This window comes from Marmota monax, unplaced genomic scaffold (assembly GCF_021218885.2).
Source record: "Marmota monax isolate L192 unplaced genomic scaffold, Marmota_monax_Labrador192_F-V1.1 WCK01_AAM20220418_F8-fsc00277, whole genome shotgun sequence".
NCBI classification, from domain to species: Eukaryota; Metazoa; Chordata; class Mammalia; order Rodentia; family Sciuridae; genus Marmota; species Marmota monax.
In genome coordinates this window covers 1,222,477-1,244,057 of record NW_026694513.1, presented here as the reverse complement: position 1 = coordinate 1,244,057, position 21,581 = coordinate 1,222,477, and the positions used below count along the sequence as shown (strand labels likewise).

Sequence of the window (21,581 nt, the reverse complement as noted above, 5' to 3'; positions counted from 1 at the left end):
CAATACAGGAAAACTCTGTTTCAAAATTAATGAAATTTTTTAAAAAAGAAAGCCAACACATGAAAAGTCAGCAATTCCTTTGTGGAATATGTGTATAGAATTCACAAAGCCAGTCAAAGGATATTTGCCACGACTCGTTACACAAAGCAGATAAAGATTCTAATAGAAAAAAAGAAGGGGGAAAAAAGCTAGAAACAACCTAAGTATTTATCAGTAGAGAGCATTAAATAAATTATCACCCATCCATACAATGGAATACAATACTAGAGCCCACAGAAATATGGAGGTGGACCTGCATGTGCCAGTAGGGAAAGTTCTATGAGACATCTGTGCAAGTGAAAAAAAATACTAGCTGCAGAACTGTGAAGAACATGACCCTGTTGATGGTCTGGGTTACATAAGTGCTCATATAAGCAAGTGTGGTGACTGTGGCTACCCCAGGAGAAGGGACTGGAAGAGGAAAGTGGTAAAGGGATTTTTTTTTTTTTTTTTTGCACATATTTGTATAAACTTATTTTAAAAGACAAAATTTTAAAATAGATTCCAACACGTGCAACTACTCAGAGTTTACTTTAAGAATAATATGATGATATATGTAAATGGACTTTGAAAAGATTTATGTAAATGTTAGGTATAAAACATGCTTGCTTGCTCATTTGAAACTCTCAGTTCTCTACCTTCCTTAAATCAAGTGTATGCCCGTTAAGTTAACAGATTTCACATACACCTCTGGAAATTTTTATCAAACACAGGAAACTGGGTCTATTTGAACTATTTTAATGATCTAGAATGATAAGTTTTTATTACAATCTTCACTCACAGATTCCTCTTGTTAAATCCTCTAAACATTCTAACTTAATGAAGACTTGCGTGACACAAAGTGATTAGTAAAGTTTTAAACACAATATAGTATTTATACCATTAAAAAGAGAGAGGGCTAGGGTTGTGGCTCAGGGGTAGGGCACTTGCTTAGCATGTGTGAGGCACTCACTGGGTTCGATCCTCAGCATCACATATAAATAAATTAAAAAAATAAAGATCCATCAACAACTAACAAAAATATTTTTTAAAAGAGTGAGAAACAAGAGGAATGTTTAGGTAATATATATATATATAGGTCCTTTCAGGAATGGACAGAAAAGGAGCTCACCTGTTTGGTTTATTTCAATTCGAGAACCATTAGTTATTTTGTCCAGTAGCCTTATGAAGCTGGCTTCAAAATCTGTGGGGAAAAGAGAAAGATTGGCCTCATGTTAGGACACATCATCTGACCCTGGTACTATAGTAGACAACAGGTTATTTCCAGCACCATACGCAAGCTTTCCTCAAGAGCTGTGTGAGTGGATGAGTTGAGGAACCTGAAGCAGTGGGAAAAGCACTAAGTAGTATATATGGTTAGCAGAACTGTTAGAAACAACTCAGCCTTCACATTCCACAAAAATCAGCAACTCTATACCAGCAATGTAATGGGATATTAATTTCAACTGCATAAAACCCATAAAAGTCCTTTATCTGCCCTCAGGAGGACAAATCAAATAAGAGAAATGGCAGAAAGCAAGCAAGGGTTTTGACTTCAATTCTTCCAGATTCTGAGAGGGGAGATTAAAATTATGGGCCACTCGTCAGTCTCACAGATAGAAAGAGTTCACAGTTTCTCTCTGGCACTCCCGCCAAAAAAAAGTGTCCCTTCTCCCTTCCTATCCCTTTCTGATCCATAATCATCTAACCAGTTCAGTTTTTATTAGATTAAAAAGGTGCTTGGGGACTGAGGTTGTGGCTCAGTGATAGAGCACTTGCCTCGCATGCGTGAGGCACTGGATTCGATCCTCAATACCACATAAAAATAAATAAATAAAATAAAGATATTGTGTCTATCTACAACTAAAATATATATAAAAGGTACTTGAACATACAGTATAACTGGCACCTACTTTTAAATGTATAAAAAAGACTGGGAAAAATGTTAATGGGTTTCTCTTGATAGGATGATAGGATGGTATATAAATTTTATACTAAAAGCTTATATTTTTATGTTTGAATTTGCTTTAATTCATTTTATGAACAGATTGTTTGTAAAAGCTAGTCATTCTTGAAAGAGTGGAAGGAAAGAAGAGTGCAAGGAAATGAGAACAGATTTTAAATGTGAAATTATGGAAGAAGGGGAGTGATGAGTGAAGGAAGAGAATATGTCCCCTGGCCTTCCCTGAAGCTTCTCTTACACAAACCCTCTAGCCGTAACCTGCCCATGGACAAGAACAGGAAGACCAACTCTTCTGCCATGGAAGGTACTGGAACAGCTTAGCACTTTTAGACAGTTCCCACTTCTGTAATCAACAAGCAGTATGGGGGAGAGATCCCAGCAGTCCTCTAAATTGATCCCAAAGGGTGACGAGATTAACTAAACAATTCTCATTTACCTGGTCTGTAACTTAACCCTGTCCCATAACTCCTGTCATAGTAGGTTCTGCAATCTGTATAAATAACACTGGGCTAAAAGTCAAAAGAAACTCCACTAAAATCCTGAAACAAATAAAAATAGTTAATAACAGCTGCTGTGTATAGAACACTTACTTAACACATTACATTCTGTCATTTCATCCTCATGACCCTGAGACAAGTGTCATTCCCATTTTACAGAAGGTTGAGTGACACCAAGATTGTCAACTGTCTAACTTGGTCAAATGACCAGTGAGTGGCTGAGCCAGGATTTGAGCCCAAGCCTCTCTTTCTCCAAAGTCTGTGCTCAACACCACACCATCACAGTTGTTTGCCTCTACTCTGTTGAATCACCCAAAGCCAAGCTCTTTTGCTAGAAACTCATGGCAACTTTTTAACTACAGGCAGTGACCCAATGAAGGATCTGGCAGTCAATTTAATGAGGCCCAATCAATATTTCTTTGTAACATAATTAGAACAGAATGGACTACAGTAACTACCTCCTATCTACAGTTTTACTTTCCGCAGTTTGTTCAACCCATAGTTACCCACAGTCTGAAAATATTAAATGGAAATTTCCAGAAATAAACAATTCATTAGTTTCAAACTGCATGTCATTCCAAGTAGCTCAATGAAGACTCATGACATACCCTTCTGTTCTGTAACAGATATGATATGAATCATCCTTTTCTCTAGCATATCCAAACCATATATACAACCCACCAAGCCAGGCACGGTGGCGCACGCCTGTAATCCCAGCGATTCAGGAGGCTGAAACAGGAGAATCTTGAGTTCAAAGCCAGCCTCAGCAACTAAGCAACTCAGTGAGACCCCTGTCTTTAAATAAAATACAAAATAAGGCTGGAGATGTGGCTCAGTTGTTGAGTGCCCCTGAGTTCAATCCCCAGCACTAAAAAAAAAAAAAAAAGCCTCAGCAACCCACTAGTTAGTCAATTAGCAGACCTCTCAGTTATCAGATCTGTTGGGAATCGCCCTGGCTCCAAAGACTAACTTCCCCATCCCCCAAGAAGAGCCATCCAATGGTGAGCCCTGCTGGCTCACATGATCCTTACTCACCAATCAGAGCCCTGCTGGCTCACATGATCCTTTAGCCCTGCTGGTTTACATGATCAGTTTCCTCCTTACATGGGTAATGTGTCCTCTCTGCTGGTCGACTACTCGACCACTAGAGAGACACTTACCCTCCCCTTCCTCTCCCCTCTTTCCGGCCCTGGGAGTATCCGGCCTCTCCAGGAAGGGTCCTGAAAAGCCTTGGCCAAGGTCTCCAATGGCTCCGGCTTTGTCCAGGACGAGAGCTTCAACTGTCAGGATTCGGTGACGACCAATCTCTGCAGTTCGAACCTGCCACTTAGGCACTCCTGATTTTTTGGCTCTAGTGGGGACGCCCCTTTTGCCAATAAATCAGTTTCCTCCTTCTCTGTGTCCTCTTCCCTCCTCCTTACATGGGTAATGTGTCCTCTCTGCCAGCCGACTCTCCCCTACAATGCCTCTTGGATCAAATATAGCACCCAGGCCTGGCCCACTATCCCTTAGACAACCAAAGCAGATGGCCCCTTTTTGGGTCCCTGGATCCCTCCATTCTAAGGGATCTCTTCCAGGCTTTCTTCTTGCTCCGATCCAATCCTGCTCTCTGCACCTCTTGCAAACAAATTCTTCTAGCCGTCCAAAGGGCGCTCAACAGATGACAGAGTTTTCCTACTTAATTTCTTGGCCTTAAAGGGATACCGGGCCTCTCCACAAAAGGCCCAAATAGCATGTATCTAGGGTTCTCTATCTCTCAAGGGAAAAAGGCCATTATAGTAGACAGAAAAAACAGCTTACTGTGTCTATACCTAAACCAAAGACCAAAGATGACTCTCCTTCTTGGGTGTGGCTGGGTACTTCAGGGCCTGGAATCTGGTCAAGGGCCCCCAAGATGAACCCCTACTCAGCGGTAGGGAAGCCCTTTAAAAAGGCCCTCCTCTGGGCACCCACCCTGCATCTCCCTGACCTCTCCCGACCCTTTACCCTCTATGTACATGAAAAACAGGAACAAAGTCTGGGTGTTCTGGGTTAGGAATATGGTCCCACATTTGCACCAGTGTCCTACCTATCCAAACAGCTCGACCCCACTGTCAAGGGCTGACCCCCATGCCTCAGAGCCCTAGCAGCGGCCCATGACTATTTTACCCTGCCCTACCACCGTTTCCTATCACCAAGCTGAACTCATAGCTGCCACAAGGGCATGCGAGCTAGCAGAGGGAAAAACCCTCTCCCTATATACTGATCTCCCATGCAGCCATTTGAAAGAAAGGGAGCTATTGACCACCAGAGGGATGGCAGTCCTTAATTCCACACTTATTTCTGGCCTACTACGAGTCTCTAGGCTGCCTTCCCAATTGGGAATAATCCATTGCAAGGCCCACCAAACTGACTCCTCCCTTACTACTATGGGGAATTCCAAGGCCGATCAAGCGGCTCGATCAGCCGCCCTACAGAGCTTTACCTCCTCTCTGCTACTCGTTACCACCAGGGATTGGCCCAAAGATCCCCAGCAACTCTTCCAGTTTCTTCACTCTCTATTGCATTCTAGTCCACAGAGTCTTACTACTTTCCTTCACTCCTTTTTCACCCTTTCCCACGCGATAAGACCCTCCTACCACAGATCACTTCTGCTTGTCAGACCTGCCAGAAAACCAATACAGAGAACCAATACCAATACTCCATTAAAACCTAAACCTTTCCCTTCTCATCAAGCCCATGGTCATACCCCAGCTGCAGACTGGCAGATTGATTTCACCAATAGGACCTGAGTAAAAATACATAAAATATCTTCTTGTATTGGTAGATACTTTTTCAGGATGGGTTGAAGCCTTTCCCACTTCCAATAAACGGGCCTCTATGGTAGTTGATCTATTGCTTACTCACATAATCCTGCGTTTCGGGATGCCCACTTCTATCCAATCAGACAATGGCCCAGAATTCACCTCACAGATAACTCTGGGACTGGCTCACACGCTATCACTCCCTTGGCATTTCCATTGCCCTTACCGCCCCCAGGCTTCCAGAAAGGTTGAAAGGACCAATTGGTCCCTTAAAGAGACCCTCACCAAGCTCACCATGGAATTAAGCCTGGACTGGGTAAAGGTGCTACCCTTGGCTTTATTGCGCATTAGGGCCCTGCCAAAAAAGCCTTCTAATCTCTCACCTTTTGAAGTCATGTATGGCCGTCCCCTCATTCCTCCCGGACTGCCTACAGAACCCCTACCCATCTCCAAAACCTATGCCCTGCCCCTCCTCTTTCATCTATGCTCTGAACTCTGCCGCTATCAAGCCTGGCTCCTTCCTGACCCCAGTCTCTCTCAAAACCCTACCTCCTTAATACCTGGTCAACTTGTTTACTATTGCCCACCGGGGGAAAAGCCCCCTCTAAAACCAAACTGGGAGGGTCCTGCTCAGGTGACTATGTGCACTCCCTTGGTGGCCAAACTCAAGCTGTCTAATAACCAACTTACCCTGTGGATTCACATTTCCAGGCTTAAGCCTGGCACTCCTACACCTTCATCAGAAAAGCCAACGATCGTCATCTGTCATTAAGTACTCTTGTCAATGCTCCCCCTCATTTCTTGCCCCTCTTGGGTCCTCTCTTCGCCCTATGTCTGAAGATTCAAGGCAAGTGACCCTAAGGGCCCCCTCCAGCCAGACACCCCCCCCACTTGCTTGAATCTGGCCAGTAGTGGGATCGTTGTGTGTTGTCCTTCTAACAAACCACTTAAGTGTCCAGAGCATGGTGACCCCTGTTGATCATAAGAGAGCACTTTACCAGTTGCCTTCTGGGCCTAAGGAGAAACATGTGTGTTTTGTTTACCCTCCCAGTTTCATTGAAGTGTAACTGATGTGCAGGACCCTGCATATAGTTGGCGCGTACAGTTTGGGCATGTGCACACGCTGGTGTTCCCATCACCACTCTCCAACAGTGTTCCCATGCCTGGGTTCCTGGTGAAGTTGTTTCTTCCTGTTGCTTACATCTACCCCTACCTGAGTTACCTTCAGTGAGTCCATGACTGTCCTGGGAGGCAACCTGAGCTCTCCTTGGGTGAGGCGTTGGGTGTGCTCTGGTCCAGCCCACCTGCTCTGTCGTCACTCTGTCTTCCCCTGTCTGAAGTGCTCTCTAAATCCTTCCTTTCCTCAACTTCTCCATCCTGTGTGGAGGTTGCCCTGTTTTGGTGATCCACATGCCCTGCTTCTGAAAAACCAAGGTGCTTCTTTGGGTCCTGCCCGTTTGCCAATAGAAGAATGAGAAGCTTTGGTGTCATGAGCTAGTTACAGGCTTTGATAGAGTTTCTGCTTTTCCTATGTGTATGTGTGTGCATGTCTGAGTTCAGTTTTAAGTTTCCAGGGGAAGAAGTCACCATCTTCTGACGGCAGCTGGAGTGTATACGTAAGTACCACTGAGACTCGTTGGTTAGACCAGTGTCCCTTTATTACATTAGCACCCTTGGTGTGGGTGCTAATGTAATAAAGGGACAGTAACTAGGGGTTGGATTACAGACAGCCAGAACAGAGTCAGAGCATCTATGCCAAGTGTGATAGCATGCACTTAGTGTGTCCACCTTCAAGTTTACACAGGGCTCCAGAGGGCCTCCCAGTTTCATAAGAATTCCAAGTATCAGTATTTAAAGTTGAGGTGTTTCACATAAAACCTGGAGAGATCTGACTGCTCTCAAAGGGAAATATGGTAGCTGGTACACCCAGGTAGGAGAAAGTTTGAAGAGCAGCCTTAATAGAGAGGGAAGGGAGGTAGATTGGACTAGGAATGAAGAGTGGAATTGAGGGTGTTAGGTGCAGGACAGGCTGGTCTGCAGGGCCTGCAGGGCATGCCAAACAAAGTTAGCTGCAGAATGACCTGGCCTCTCAAACCCTCTGTTTGGTTCTATATCACCTGTTTGCTTCAAGCCCAAACAGCCCAAGCCCCCGCTCAAGGCTGAACACTCAACCCCCACGCTCAGGGTTGAACACTTAACCCCCTGTTGGGCCAACAAGGCAGCTTGCAGACCAAGAGACCCCATTAGATTTGAGCTATAAAAATTCCCTGTGCCTGTTCCTTCCTCCTATCATAAAGTTCATTCAGACTCAGGTGGGTAAAATTTCTAATCAAGCTTTTAAACAGCTTCTCCTCAGGAATTACCAACTACTGGCTACTGATGATACCTCCAGTCGAGACCTATGCCAAGTGGACTGACGTCATCATGAATCTGTGGTGGCAAGGAACCTTTGTTGATACTGGTCTTCTCTGCCCTCCTGTGGGGGTTCCTTACCTCCCTCCTCTTTCTCCATACCGCCCCATTTCAGCAGGAAGCAGCCAGAGTGAGTCGACGCCCATTCTCATTTAATAACAAAGAGGGGGGAATGTTGGGAGTCGCCCCGGCTCCAACTCCAAAGACTAACTTCCCCATCCCTCAAAAAAAGCCGCCCAATGGTGAGCCCTGCTGGCTCACATGATCCTTACCCACCAATCAGAGCCCTGCTGGCTCACCTGATCCTACCCACCAATCAGATTAGCCCTGCTGGCTCACCTGATCCTTACCCTCCAATCAAAAAGCACCCCATGCCAACTGTCAAACCACCCCTGGCTCTATAAATATGCAGAGCTGTTCCTCAATAAACGGGCATTTGCTCCGATGACAAGCCTTGTTCGTTCTTTCAAGATCCATTATTGTGACACCACAGTACTTGTGTTCCAGTTATCTTTATTTTACTTAATAATAGCCTGAAAGCATAAGAGTAATGATACTAGCAATTTGGGTTTTGTTTGTTGGTTGGTTTTTTTGTACTATGGATTGAACCCAGGGGCGCTATACCACTGAGCCACACCCCCAGCCCTTTTTTTGTATATATTTAGAGATGAGAGTCTCTCAGAGTTGCTTAGGACCTCGCTCAGTTGCTGAGGCTTGCTGAGAGCCATAGCCAAGTAGGAATGATGCATGGCAATTTCCTTGTCAGCCTACCCAATGTTGCTTAGAGGGAGGACTCTCCATTGTGGAAATGGGCTTGCCTTGGACCCAGGTCATTTGCAGTGACATTGCATGAATGTTTGAGAAAGGTGACCCTGCTCAAGGACCAGGGTGGATCTGGGTTTAGGGTTGATCCTGCTGGGAATAGGGCAGTTCCAGGTTTAAGGTGGATCCTGCTGGGAATAGGGAGTATCCTGATGCCTCAGGTGCCTGCTCCTTGAGTTCCCTTTGAGTTCTCGCGGGATTCAGAGAGTATTTGGTATGCAGAGCCCGGTGGAGTGTGTGAATTTTCCCAGAACGTGCGTGTAGAGCCGGTGAGAGTCGGGAATAAAGAGTTGCTGTTTGAATCTACAAGGCGATGTGGTGGCTCGGTTATTTTGTGCCCAGCCAGACTGCGGCAGAGGCTGGCTTTGAACTTGCAATCTTCCTGTCTCAGCCCCTTGAGCCACTGGGATTATGGGCATGTGCCACTGCACCCAGCCTTTTTTTTTTTTTTTTTTGAAATGGAGTCTATCTATGTTGCTTAGATGGGTCTCTAAATTGTAAACGCAAATGATCCTCCCACCATAGCCTCCTGAGTAGCTGGGACTACCAATGTGTGCTGATGGTGGCAATCTGGATATGTTAAAGAAAAGCCTATTATCATAAGTGCTTATGTATAGAAAAATCATAGTAAACATAGGGTACAATACTATCCAGAGTTTCAGGCATCTACTGAGGGTCTTGGAACATATGCTCCATGAAAAAGGAGGTACTACTACATTATGGAGTAACTGTCCATACTATGGATGCTGTTCATGAAACTTTGGCTTCAGTTTTACATATATTTGTATGCATAATAAATTGTGATAGAAGTAGCATAACAATGGGGCTGGGGTTGTGGCTCAGTGGTATAGCACTTGCCTAGCAAGTGTGAGGCACTGAGTTTGATTCTCAACACTACATATAAATAAAATAAAATAAAGGTCCATCAACAACTAAAAAAAGTAGCATGACAAAAATTGAAAGTAACTGAACTATGCTATGTAGTTAAACCAGAAATTATTTCCTTAGTTTCTATAGAATATTCTATTTTTAAAAAAGCAGGCACAAGGAAGGGACTGGGGTTGTGGCTCAACGGTAAAGCACTGGCCTAGCACAAGCAGGGAGCTGGGTTTGAGCTTCAGCACCACATAAAAATAAATAAAATGAAGGTATTGTGTCCAATTACAACTAAAAAAATTTTAAAAAATAAAAATCAGGGATTTCAACATGGCGGCGGGTGCGGAGAGATCAATCCTGTGAATCCCCAGCTGCGCCGGCAAAGAGAGACTTCAGACTGACTGAATGCTGTCTGCTCAGGTACATCTGGCAATGCTGGGCTGAAGTGGATCTTGAGCGAGCAGTTTGAGCTTCTCAGAGGCCACAGTGGGCTTGGTGCAGGTGAATTCAGGCTGCCCCATGCACAGAGTTACTGGCTGATTGTTTGGCGCCCCGCTGCCAAACCGCCACGACTCAGCGCTACAGAGACGCTCGAGCGGAATAGAGAAACAACTCTTCGGTTCTTTTGTGAATCCTTTGAGGTGATGCCAATCGAGCCTCCATAGGCCAGCGGGCCCAGAGCTGAGGTGGGACCTGGGAGAGACCGACCGGACTCACCCTTCCAATCAGACACCCCAGCAGAGATAACGGAGTCCACCATGGCAGAGAACTGACGTCACCAGAGTTCAGGAGATGGGATAGCTCTGATGTGGGCGACTGAAGGTGTGTGACCCTTGGCCACCCCTCTCCACACAGCGGGGAAATCTCAAGGGCCCCTCCCCAGTTCTCCGTGAGCGTGATTGTCGGACCCAAGGGAGTCAGGAGGGGCGCCTGAACCCCGGCTACCGCTCCCACCAGCGCTGACAACCGAGGCCACTTTCACCACCTCCTGGGGGTGTGGCTACCAGAGGGAAGCAGGCAAAATAAGCTGACGGTACCAAGCCCTGTGAATGGCAAACAGAGACAGTACCCAGTCGTTCAAGAAAATAGGGCACCCAGGGAGCAGCAGGCCCAGTGTGTAGCTAGTTCTGTGGAGAATGCCACCAGTAAATGGGGCCTGGCTAGCAGGAAAAACGGGGAGGTAGCTGAGGACCAGGAAAGGCCCTGGGAGACCAGGATTGGAGAGCCGCCCAGTGCGGGGAGGAAGAGCCGCCTCAAAGGGATTGTTTCCTGCGTATTGAGAGAAGCTTGGCCTGGTGGGCACAACTCCACCTACTGGAAGAGAAGTTAATCGAACTTTAAGAAAGCATTTATCCTTTTTTTTTCTTTTCAATTTCCTTTTTCCCCTTTTCTTGTATTCTACCTATTTTCTCCTTTCTCTAATTCTCTTTAGTGACTTCTTCCTTCCACTTCTCATACCTTTCCTCCCAAGCATTACGACTCCGTTTATGTGTAATTTACTAAATGTATATAGGTAAATGTTCCGAGGCGATCTATAGTGCTCCCAAGTCCCTAGCTACCCCCAAATACTCCAGACTATTCGCCTGTTAATATCCCCCTGCAGTAGAGAAATTTTCCAAGGTTGCCAAGATATACCAACCCCTACACTGTCACATCACCCAACCTAAACATAAAGTCCCAAGACCAAACCACAGATCACTATACACCATCAGAATCCATATGCATTTTATGAAACGTATGAATCTGCTTTAAAGTACAATAAAACTCAAAAACTCTGGACATAGTCTCCCATCACAAAGGAGAGACCCCGGAGCTATACAAAACCAAAATAAATATATAGGAGTAAACAGTAACTCAGCAGTCAAACAGAGCCGGAAGTAACATGAGCATCATGAAAAAACAAGGAAGAAAAGGAGTGCAAACAATGCAAGACAGCCTAAATCTACAGGAGATCCTAGAGGCATCAGAAAAATGGTCAGATAAAGAACTCAAGGAATACGTTACTCAGATGGAATGGAATCTTAAAGAGGTCATTAGACAGCAAATGCAAACAATGAAAGAACACATTGAAAACAAATTACATAAACAGATTCAAGAAGCAAATAATCAACTCTACCAGGAGATAGAGATTATAAAAAAAAAATCAAACAATAATCCTAAAAATGAAGGAAACTATAAACCAAATTAAAAACTTAACGAGAGTATCATTAGTAGAGTAGATCAAGTAGAAGTCAGAACGTCAGACAATGAAGACAAAATATACCATCTCAAAAAGAGTCTAGCCAACTCAGAAAGGCTGGTAAGAAACCAAGAACAAAATATCCTAGAGATATGGGATAACATAAAAAAAAACAAACTTAAGAGTCATCAGGATAAAGGAAGGTACAGAGATCTAAACAAAAGGAATGAGCAATCTGTTCAATGAAATAATCTTAGAAAACTTTCCAGACATGAAAAACGGAACGGATATCCAAATCCTAGATGCATACAGGATGCTGAGCATAAAAACCACAGCAGACCAACTCCAAGACACATTGTTATGAAGATATTCAATATACATAACAAAGACAGAATATTAAAAGCTACAAGAGAAAGGAGGCAGATTACATCCAGGGGAAAACCAATTAGATTAACAGCTGATTTTTCATCACAGACGCTGAAAGCAAGAAGATCCTGGAACAACGTATTTCAAACACTGAAAGATAATGGGTGCCAACCAAGAATTTTGTATCCAGCAAAATTAAGCTTCAGGTTCGACAACAAAATAAAAATCTTTCACGATAAACAAAAGTTAAAAGAATTCGCAGCCAGAAAACCAGCACTGCAAAGCATCCTGGGCAAAACACTACACGAAGAGGAAATGAAAAACAACAACCAAAACCAACAGTCGGAAGTACCTCAGTAAAGCGAGGGTTGGGAAAAAAAACTAATCAAAGAGGGAAAAACAAACCAAATTAAAAATAAATTAATTAATAATCAAACATAACTGAAAGTACAAACCATATATCAATAGTAACCCTAAACGTTAAAGGCTTAAACTCACCAATAAAGCGACATAGGCTGGGAACCTGGATTAAAAAAACAGATCCAACAATATGCTGCCTTCAGGAAACTCATCTGATTGGAAAAGACATACCCAGGCTGAAGGTGAAAGGTTGGGAAAAATCTTACCACTCACACGTTCACGGTCCTCGGAAGCAAGCAGAGGTGGCCTTCCTCATATCGAATAAAATCAACTTCAAGCCTAAGTTAATCAAAAGCAATAAGGAAGGACACTATATACTGTTAAAGGGAAACATTCACCAACAAGACATAACAATTTTCAATATTTATGCACCGAACAATGGTGCTGCTACGTTCATAAAACAAACTCTCCTCAACTTCAAGAGTCAAATAGACCACAACACAATAATTATGGGTGACTTCAACACACCTCTCTCACCATTGGACAGATCTTCCAAACAAAAGTTGAATAAAGAAACTGTAGAACTCAATAACACAACTAATAACCTAGACTTACCAGACATATATAGAATATATCAACCATCATCAAGCGGAAATACTTTGTTCTCAGCAGCACAAGGATCCTTTTCAAAAATAGACCATATATTATGCCATAGGGCAACCCTTAGAAATTATAAAGGTGTGGAGATAATACCATGCATCTTATCTGATCATAATGGAATGAAACTGGAAATCAACGATAAAAGAAGGAAGGAAAAATCCTACATCACTTGAAAAAAGAACAATATGTTACTGAATGTTCAATGGGTTACAGAAGACATAAAGGAGGAAATCAAAAAATTCTTAGAGATAAATGAAAATACAGAAACAACATATCGGAATCTATGGGACACAATGAAAGCAGTTTTAACAAGGAAATTAATTGCCTGGAGTTCATTCCTCAAAAAAAGAAAAAAAAAACCAACAAATAAACAATCTCACACTTCATCTCAAAACCCTAGAAAAAGAAGAGCAAAACAACAGCAAATGTAGCAGAAGGCAAGAAATAATTAAAATCAGAGCTGAAATCAATGAAATTGAAACAAAAGAAACTATTGAAAAAATTGACAAAACTAAAAGTTGGTTCTTTGAAAAAATAAATAAAATCGACAGACCCTTGGCCATGCTAACGAAGAGAAGAAGAGAGAGAACTCAAATTACTAGCATATGGGATGAAAAAGGCAATATCACAACAGACACTTCAGAAATACAGAAGATAATCAGAAATTATTTTGAATCCTTATACTCCAATAAAATAGAAGATAGTGAAGGCATCGATAAATTTCTTAAGTCATATGATATGCCCAGATTGAGTCAGGAGGATATAGACAACCTAAACAGACCAATATCAATTGAGGAAATAGAAGAAACCATCAAAAGACTACCAACTAAGAAAAGCCCAGGACCAGATGGGTATACAGCAGAGTTTTACAAAACCTTTAAAGAGGAACTAATACCAATACTTTTCAAGCTATTTCAGGAAATAGAAAAAGAGGGAGAACTTCCAAATGCATTCTACGAGGCCAACATCACCCTGATTCCTAAACCAGACAAAGACACTTCAAAGAAAGAAAACTACAGACCAATATCTCTAATGGACCTAGATGCAAAAATCCTCAATAAAATTCTGGCAAATCAGATACAAAAACATATCAAAAAAATTGTGCACCATGATCAAGTAGGATTCATCCCTGGGATGCAAGGCTGGTTCAATATACGGAAATCAATAAATGTTATTCACCACATCAATAGACTTAAGATAAGAACCATATGATCATCTCGATAGACGCAGAAAAAGCATTCGACAAAGTACAGTGTCCCTTTATGTTCAAAACACTAGAAAAACTAGGGATAACAGGAACTTACCTCAACATTGTAAAAGCTATCTATGCTAAGCCTCAGGCTAGCATCATTCTAAACGGAGAAAAACTGAAGGCATTCCCCCTAAAATCTGGAACAAGACATGGATGCCCTCTCTCACCACTTCTATTCAACATAGTTCTTGAAACACTGGCCAGAGCAATTAGACAGACGAAAGAAATTAAAGGCATAAAGATAGGAAAAGAAGAACTTAAATTGGCACTATTTGCGGGTAATATGATCCTATACCTAGCACCCCAAAAGGTTCTACAAAGTAACTTCTAGAGCTAGTAAATGAATTCAGCAAAGTGGCAGGATATAAAATCAACATGCATAAATCAAAGGCATTCCTGTATATCAGTAATAAATCCTCTGAAATGGAAATGAAGACAACCACCCCATTCACAATATCCTCAAAAAAAGTAAAATACTTGGGAATCGACCTAACAAAAGAGGTGAAAGATTTATACAATGAAAACTACAGAACCCTAAAGAGAGAAATAGAAGAAAGTCTTAGAAAATGGAAAAATATACCCTGTTCATGGATAGGCAGAACTAACATCATCAAAATGGCGATATTACCAAAAGTACTCTATAGGTTTAATGCAATGCCAATCAAAATCCCAAAGACATTTCTTGTAGAAATAGATAAAGCAATCATGAAATGCATCTGGAAAAATAAAAGACCCAGAATAGCAAAAGCAATTCTAAGCAGGAAGAGTGAAACAGGCGGTATAACGATACCAGACTTTAAACTATACTACAGAGCAATAGTTACAAAACAGCATGGTACTGGTACCAAAACAGGCAGGTGGACCAATGGTACAGAATAGAGGACACAGAGACCAATCCATAAAATTACAACTACCTTATATTTGACAAAGGTGCAAAAGCATACAATGGAGGAAGGATAGTATCTTCAACAAATGGTGCTGGGAAAACTGGAAATCCGTATGCAACAAAATGAAACTGAATCCCTTTCTCTCACCATGCACAAAAGTTAACTCAAAATGGATCAAGGAGCTAAGTATCAAACCAGAAACTCTGTGTCTGATAGAAGAAAAAGTTGGCTCTAATCTCCATCTCTTGGGGTCGGGCTCCAAATTCCTTAATAGGACACCTATAGCACAAGAGTTAAAATCAAGAATCAACAAATGGGACACACTCAAACTAAAAAGTTTTTCTCTCAGCAAAAGAAACAATAAGAGAGGTAAATAGGGACCCTACATCCTGGGAACAAATTTTTACTCCTCACACTTCAGATAGAGTCCTAATATCCAGAGTATACAAAGAACTCAAAAAATTAAACAATAAGAAAACAAATAACCCAATCAACAAATGGGCCAAGGACCTGAACAGACACTTCTCAGAGAAGGGTATACATATGCGAAAAAATGCTCACCATCACTAGCAATCAGAGAAATGCAAATTAAAACCACCATCTCACTCCAATAAGAATGGCAGCCATTATGAAGTCAAACAACAACAAGTGCTGGTGAGGATGTGGGGAAAAGGGTACACTTGTACATTGCTGGTGGGACTGCAAATGATGCAGCCAATCTGGAAAGCAGTATGGAGATTCCTTGGAAAGCTGAGAATGGAACCACCATTCGACCCAGCTATTGCCCTTCTCACACTATTCCCCAAAGACCTAAAAAGAGCATACTATAGGGATACAGCTACATCGATGTTCATAGCAGCAAATTCACAATAGCTAGACTATGGAACCAACCTAGATGCCCTTCAATAGATGAATGGATAAAAAAAAAATGTGGCATTTATACACAATGAAATATTACTCAGCACTAAAAAATAACAAAATCATGGCATTTGCAGGGAAATGGATGGCATTAGAGCCAATTATGCTAAGTGAAGCTAGCCAATCCCTAAAAAACAAATGCTGAATGTCTTCTTTGATATAAAGAGGGCAACTCAAAACAGAGCAGGAAGGAAGAACATGAGAAGAAGATTACCATTAAACAGGGACAAGAGGTGGAAGGGAATGGAAGAGAGAAGAGGAATTGCATGGAAATGGAAGGAGACCCACATTGTTATACAAAATTACATATAAGAGGTGGTAAGGGGAAAGGGGGAAAAAAACAAGAGAGAGAAATGAATTTCAGTAGATGGGGTAGAGAGAGAAGATGGGAGGGGAGGGGAGGGGAGAGGGGATAGGAAGGGGGTAGGAAAGGCAGCAAAATACAACAGACACTAGTATGGCAATATGTATAAACGTGGATGTGTAACCAATGTGATTCTGCAATATGTACACGTGGTAAAAATGGGAGTTCATAACCCACTTGAATCAAATGTATAAAATATGATATGTCAAGAGCATTGTAATGTTTTGAACAACCAATAAAAATAAATAAAAAGCAGGCATAATGTGTATCATTATGCCACTTTCTAGCTAGGTTTATAGCAAATGCAAGGTACTATGCACCCCCCCCAAAAGAGAGAGAGAGAGAGAAGAGGGTGGGGCCTTGATTTACTCAAGCTTTCCAGGTGCTTTAATATTAAAACCCTATGGTTTTTATAGATTAGGAAAGAGAAGAAGAAATTATGACTTTAGAAATGTTGTTTTGTGATCCACAGGAGCTGTTGAGCATAAATAATCAGAAATGCCCCACCCCAACATGAACAGATAAAGACAGGGCACCTAAAGACACCTCCAGACGAGATCATCCCAGGACATAGCAAACAGGTGCTTCAAAAGCAGTATTTCAAAGAACTAGACCCTGGCAATGGTGAAGATACAGCTCCATCACCTGGTATAAAAAAAATCTCAAGTTCACCTAATAGTAAGACAGAAGTTCTCAAACTTCATTAAGCCAAGATGTATAGGATACCTTACCCATTTACCTTCTGGACACCTTGACTCTTCCCTCTTTAAGACTGCTACTGGGGGACAAAATTTCAGCTATCTAAAAACCTTAAAGGAAAAGTCCCCAAAGCAAGTATAATTTTACTACATTGTTTAGAAATACATAATAAAGTTATAAATCTCTAAAGAGAATGGAACCACCATTTGACCCAGCTATTCCCCTTCTCGGTCTATTCCCTAAAGACCTAAAAAGAGCATGCTACAGGGACACTGCTACATCGATGTTCATAGCAGCACAATTCACAATAGCAAGACTGTGGAACCAACCTAGATGCCCTTCAATAGACGAATGGATAAAAAAAATGTGGCATTTATACACAATGGAGTATTACTCTACATTAAAAAATGACAAAATCATAGAATTTGCAGGGAAATGGATGGCATTAGAGCAGATTATGCTAAGTGAAGCTAGCCAATCCCTAAAAAACAAATGCCAAATGTCTTCTTTGATATAAGGAGAGTAATTAAGATCAGAGTAGGGACGAAGAGCAGGAGAAGAAGATTAACATTTAACAGGGATGAGAGGTGGGAGGGAAAGGGAGAGAGAAGGGAAATTGCATGGAAATGGAAGGAGACCCTCAGGGTTATACAGTGGAGGGGGTAGAGAGAGAGGAGGGGAGGGGAGGGGAGAGGTGGGGAGGGGGGATGGTGGAGGATGGGAAAGGCAGCGGAGCACAACAGACACTAGTATGGCAATATGTAAATCAATGGATGTGTAACTGATGTGATTCTGCAATCTGTGTATGGGGTGAAGATGGGAGTTCATAACCCACTTGAATCAAAGTGTGGAATATGATATGTCAAGAAATTTGTAATGTTTTGAACAACCAACAATAAAAAATTAAAAAATAAAAATAAAAAATAAAGAGAATTGAAGCAAATGCCATATTAGTCAGGATGTGCCTACCACTAAGGACATTATAGTTAGCTATGAATAACTGTAAATGGCAAAAAGTGCATAGATGTTGGCAAGGTTCTACTTCTTGAACTGGATGAGGGTCACCCAGATGTTCATTTTACGATCCTCTAAGCACTATTTTATGTCTTGGCTATTTCTCATGTTCTTATATTTCATAGTTAAAATAAAATTTTAACTGTTAGGATAATTAATCTTGGGGTTCCTTAAATACCACCTGCCATGCCTAATCCCCTACCATTCCTTATCCCCAGAGTCACTCCTCTGGTAAGTGAACTGATCATTTCTTTCATGTGTGTATATGTGCCCTATAAGACAGAAACGCAAAAGCATGTCTCAAAGAAGCATGTAGGGGGAACATAACTGAAGATCTGTACTTTAAAAACAAAGACCTGACCTGGAAATAGAGCTCTACAGCACCTGCCTGGCATGCCTAGACCGTGGGTTCAATCCCCAGCACTGCAAAAAGTAAAATGAAATACCACCCAGGAGCAAATTTCAACAAAGCTTCAATTTCAAAGTATTCTAACTCAAATGTGTACAAATACCGAGCTGATTAAGTAAATCATGGCACATCCATGTATCATATCACTCTGCAGTCTTATAAGATTTTAAAAATACACTGATATAAATCATCTCCAAGGTACACTCAGTGGGGGGAAAAAAAGATGACCATTTATGTAAAAAAGGAAATTATATATTATAAATATTGCTTATATATAATTTATATAACTTGCTTATATACATATATATATATAATTTGTTTTGAGAAAAGAGTTCTGAAGAGAAACAAAACAAATTAATAATACTGCTTACTTAACAGGGAGTGGGGATTTGAAGAGAGTCAAAAGAAAGACTTTATAAATTCCCTTTGAATTTTGAGTCATGTGTATGTATTTTGACAAATAGTTTCACTAAAAATACAAATAAAGTTACTGCCCTATAATTTAAAAAGACAATAACAGTTTTAATCAAATAGCTTAAGACATATCTTTATGATACTATGTAGCCATTAATATGTTTTGTTAAGTTCTTTATTTACAAAAGGACATGCTAACACTATATTAAGGGAAAGTTAAAAAGGAACATATGCAATGTGATTGCAATTTCTTTAAAGAATAACTGGAAGACAAGGCAGTAAACTGTTAAAAAATTAAACTGAATCATTATTTTCCTCATTAAATTCAAGACAGAAATTACAAACACATACCCAACTCTTAGAATTAAAAGATGTCCACACACTTGAATATAATATGCTTTATTTATTTATGCACATGTGATTATATAAAATGTGATGAAAAATTATATTTTAATGTAAAGAAATATATAACATCCCTCCTCAATTATGACCAGGTCAAGGGAAAATTACAGGACATAATAAAATACCTTAAACAGATATATAAATTTAATCAAAATATATGGTAGTCTACCCAAAGAAAAAGTTGCAACTCTAAAGATTGTAATTTGATTTGATTACCCTTAATAGCCAAGAAAAGGAAAAAAGGCAAAAATAGCTGACAGTTTAGAAATGGAACAAAATTAAAAGCTAAAAAAAGTAAATGAAAACAATAATCCCCCTAGAAAATAAACAAAATTTAAAAATAAGTGTTAAAAAAATCAGGCTAATTCACTGAGAAAGCACAACACAAAATAACAACCTCACTTGTTTAAAAAAAATAAGGAATGATTGAAAATTAAAAATTAAAAATAAAAACATTGAGCTTTTATGGTAAACTATTTCCCATTATTTACTAATACATTTAGAATTAAGATAAATGTGATAAATGGCAATCCAACACAGATAAAAACAAAAGATATGTAACAAAGGGAAAGAGAAAACTTACCAATAATAAAAAGAAAATGAAGGACTTGGAAAACTTTTCCAATACTCAAAGAAAAAATAAAAAGCATATCACATACTTCAAAATACAAAAAAGAATGTGCAAAGATGGTTATTGCAAAACAAGAACACCTCTAAACAAGAAAATTACAGGTTAATCTCATCCAATGAGAACCGTTTTTAAAATCCTAAATAACATCTTAGAAAAGAGACTATAACACATTTTTTAAACTATTCTTTATTAAGAAGGGTGCTTCCCAAAAATGGATGGCAGATGAAGCATAAGAAAAACTACAGTATAATTAAATATAATTCTAAATACATAAATGGAGAAAAAATCAAGCAGGATAATTACTACTGAATATGTGTTTGATAAAATTTAAATCAGTGGGGCTGGGGATGTGGCTCAAGCGGTAACGCGCTCACCTGGCATGCATGGAGTGCTGGGTTCGATCCTCAGCACCATATAAAAATAAATAAAGAAGTTGTGTCCACTGAAAACTGAAAAACAAATATTTAAAAATTCTCTCTCTCTTTAAAAAAAAATTTTTTTTTAATTAGTTACTGAACTAAGGATATAGCTCAGTGGTAGAGCATTTACCTAGCATATGCAAGGCCCTGAGTTCAATCCCCAGCACCAAAAAAAAGAAAATTCAAATCTGTAAAATTTGTTTTAAAAGGTATAGAAGTTAATTTATTAAATGTAATTAAGAGTTTATATTTTTAAATGGAAGACTTTGAAGTTCAAGGAGAGTACAAAAGTCCTCCCTTCTTCATGGGGGATTCATTCTAAGATCCTCAGTGGATGCCTGAAACTACAGAGACTACTGAATCCTATTCTTTCCCACAGACTTACCTATATGTTTACTTTATAAATTAGGCCAACTAAGAAATTAACAATTAATAATAAAATATAGTGATTATAATATACTACAATGAAAGTTATGTGAATGAGAATTCTCAGAACATTTTATTATACTGTATATTTGCCCTTCATCTTAAGAAGATGGGAGGTGATACACTGCCTGTGTGATGAGATGAAATAAGGTAAATGACAGACGCATTGTGATGTATTAATGTTAGACTACTTTATCAGGTTAATTTGAACACAGCACTGTGATATACCACCACAGTAGATCTAATAACTGAGAGAGATACCAAGTAACTAGTCAGTAGGTAGAGCAGACAGCATATACAACATGAATATGCTGGACAAAGGAATGATTCACATAGTAGGCAGGATGGAGCAAGACAATGTTGAGATTTCATCACGCTGCTTAGAATTGCATGCAATTTAAAACTTATAAACAGTTTAATTCTGAAATTTTCCATGTAATATTCTCAGACCCCAATTAATTACTGATAACCACAAATATGGAAAACAAAACTGCATATAAAGGGGGACTACTATTTTTCAAAACTTTGGCATAATCAAAAGTTCTTTTAAAATTTTTAAATTCTTTTAAATTCTTTAAAATTTAAAATTACAAACTGGACATTAAACTAGAAACTACTGTCTTTAAAAAAGATATTAGATTAAAAATGTGAAAAGAAAATCACAAGAACAAGATACTTAATACAATACTTTTACATATTCAGAATATATTAATAACATAAATCAATTTTTAAAAGACAATCTCAAAAAAAATGAGCAAAAGATCTGAACAGACACTTCACAAGAGGGTATCCAAATAACCAAAACATCAA

At 40.1% G+C, this 21,581-nt stretch overlaps 1 protein-coding gene across 2 annotated transcripts in view; it reads right to left on the bottom strand.

Annotated features, from left to right (window-relative positions):
* Rcl1 (RNA terminal phosphate cyclase like 1) overlaps positions 1-21,581 on the bottom strand; it is a 74,358-nt gene that overhangs the window by 39,191 nt on the left and 13,586 nt on the right. Inside the window, exons 1-2 of one of the 2 annotated variants that reach the window (XM_058571448.1) lie at positions 3,514-3,820; positions 1,151-1,222 (exon numbers count right to left, since the gene is read on the bottom strand). Coding sequence is in view for 1 of the 2 variants with exons in the window: in XM_046420151.2 (XP_046276107.1) it covers positions 1,151-1,222 (72 nt within the window). In the remaining variant the exon portion in view is untranslated. Of the gene's footprint in view, positions 1-1,150; positions 1,223-3,513; positions 3,821-21,581 lie in introns of those variants that run through there. The other variant, XM_046420151.2, reaches the window with a different exon arrangement.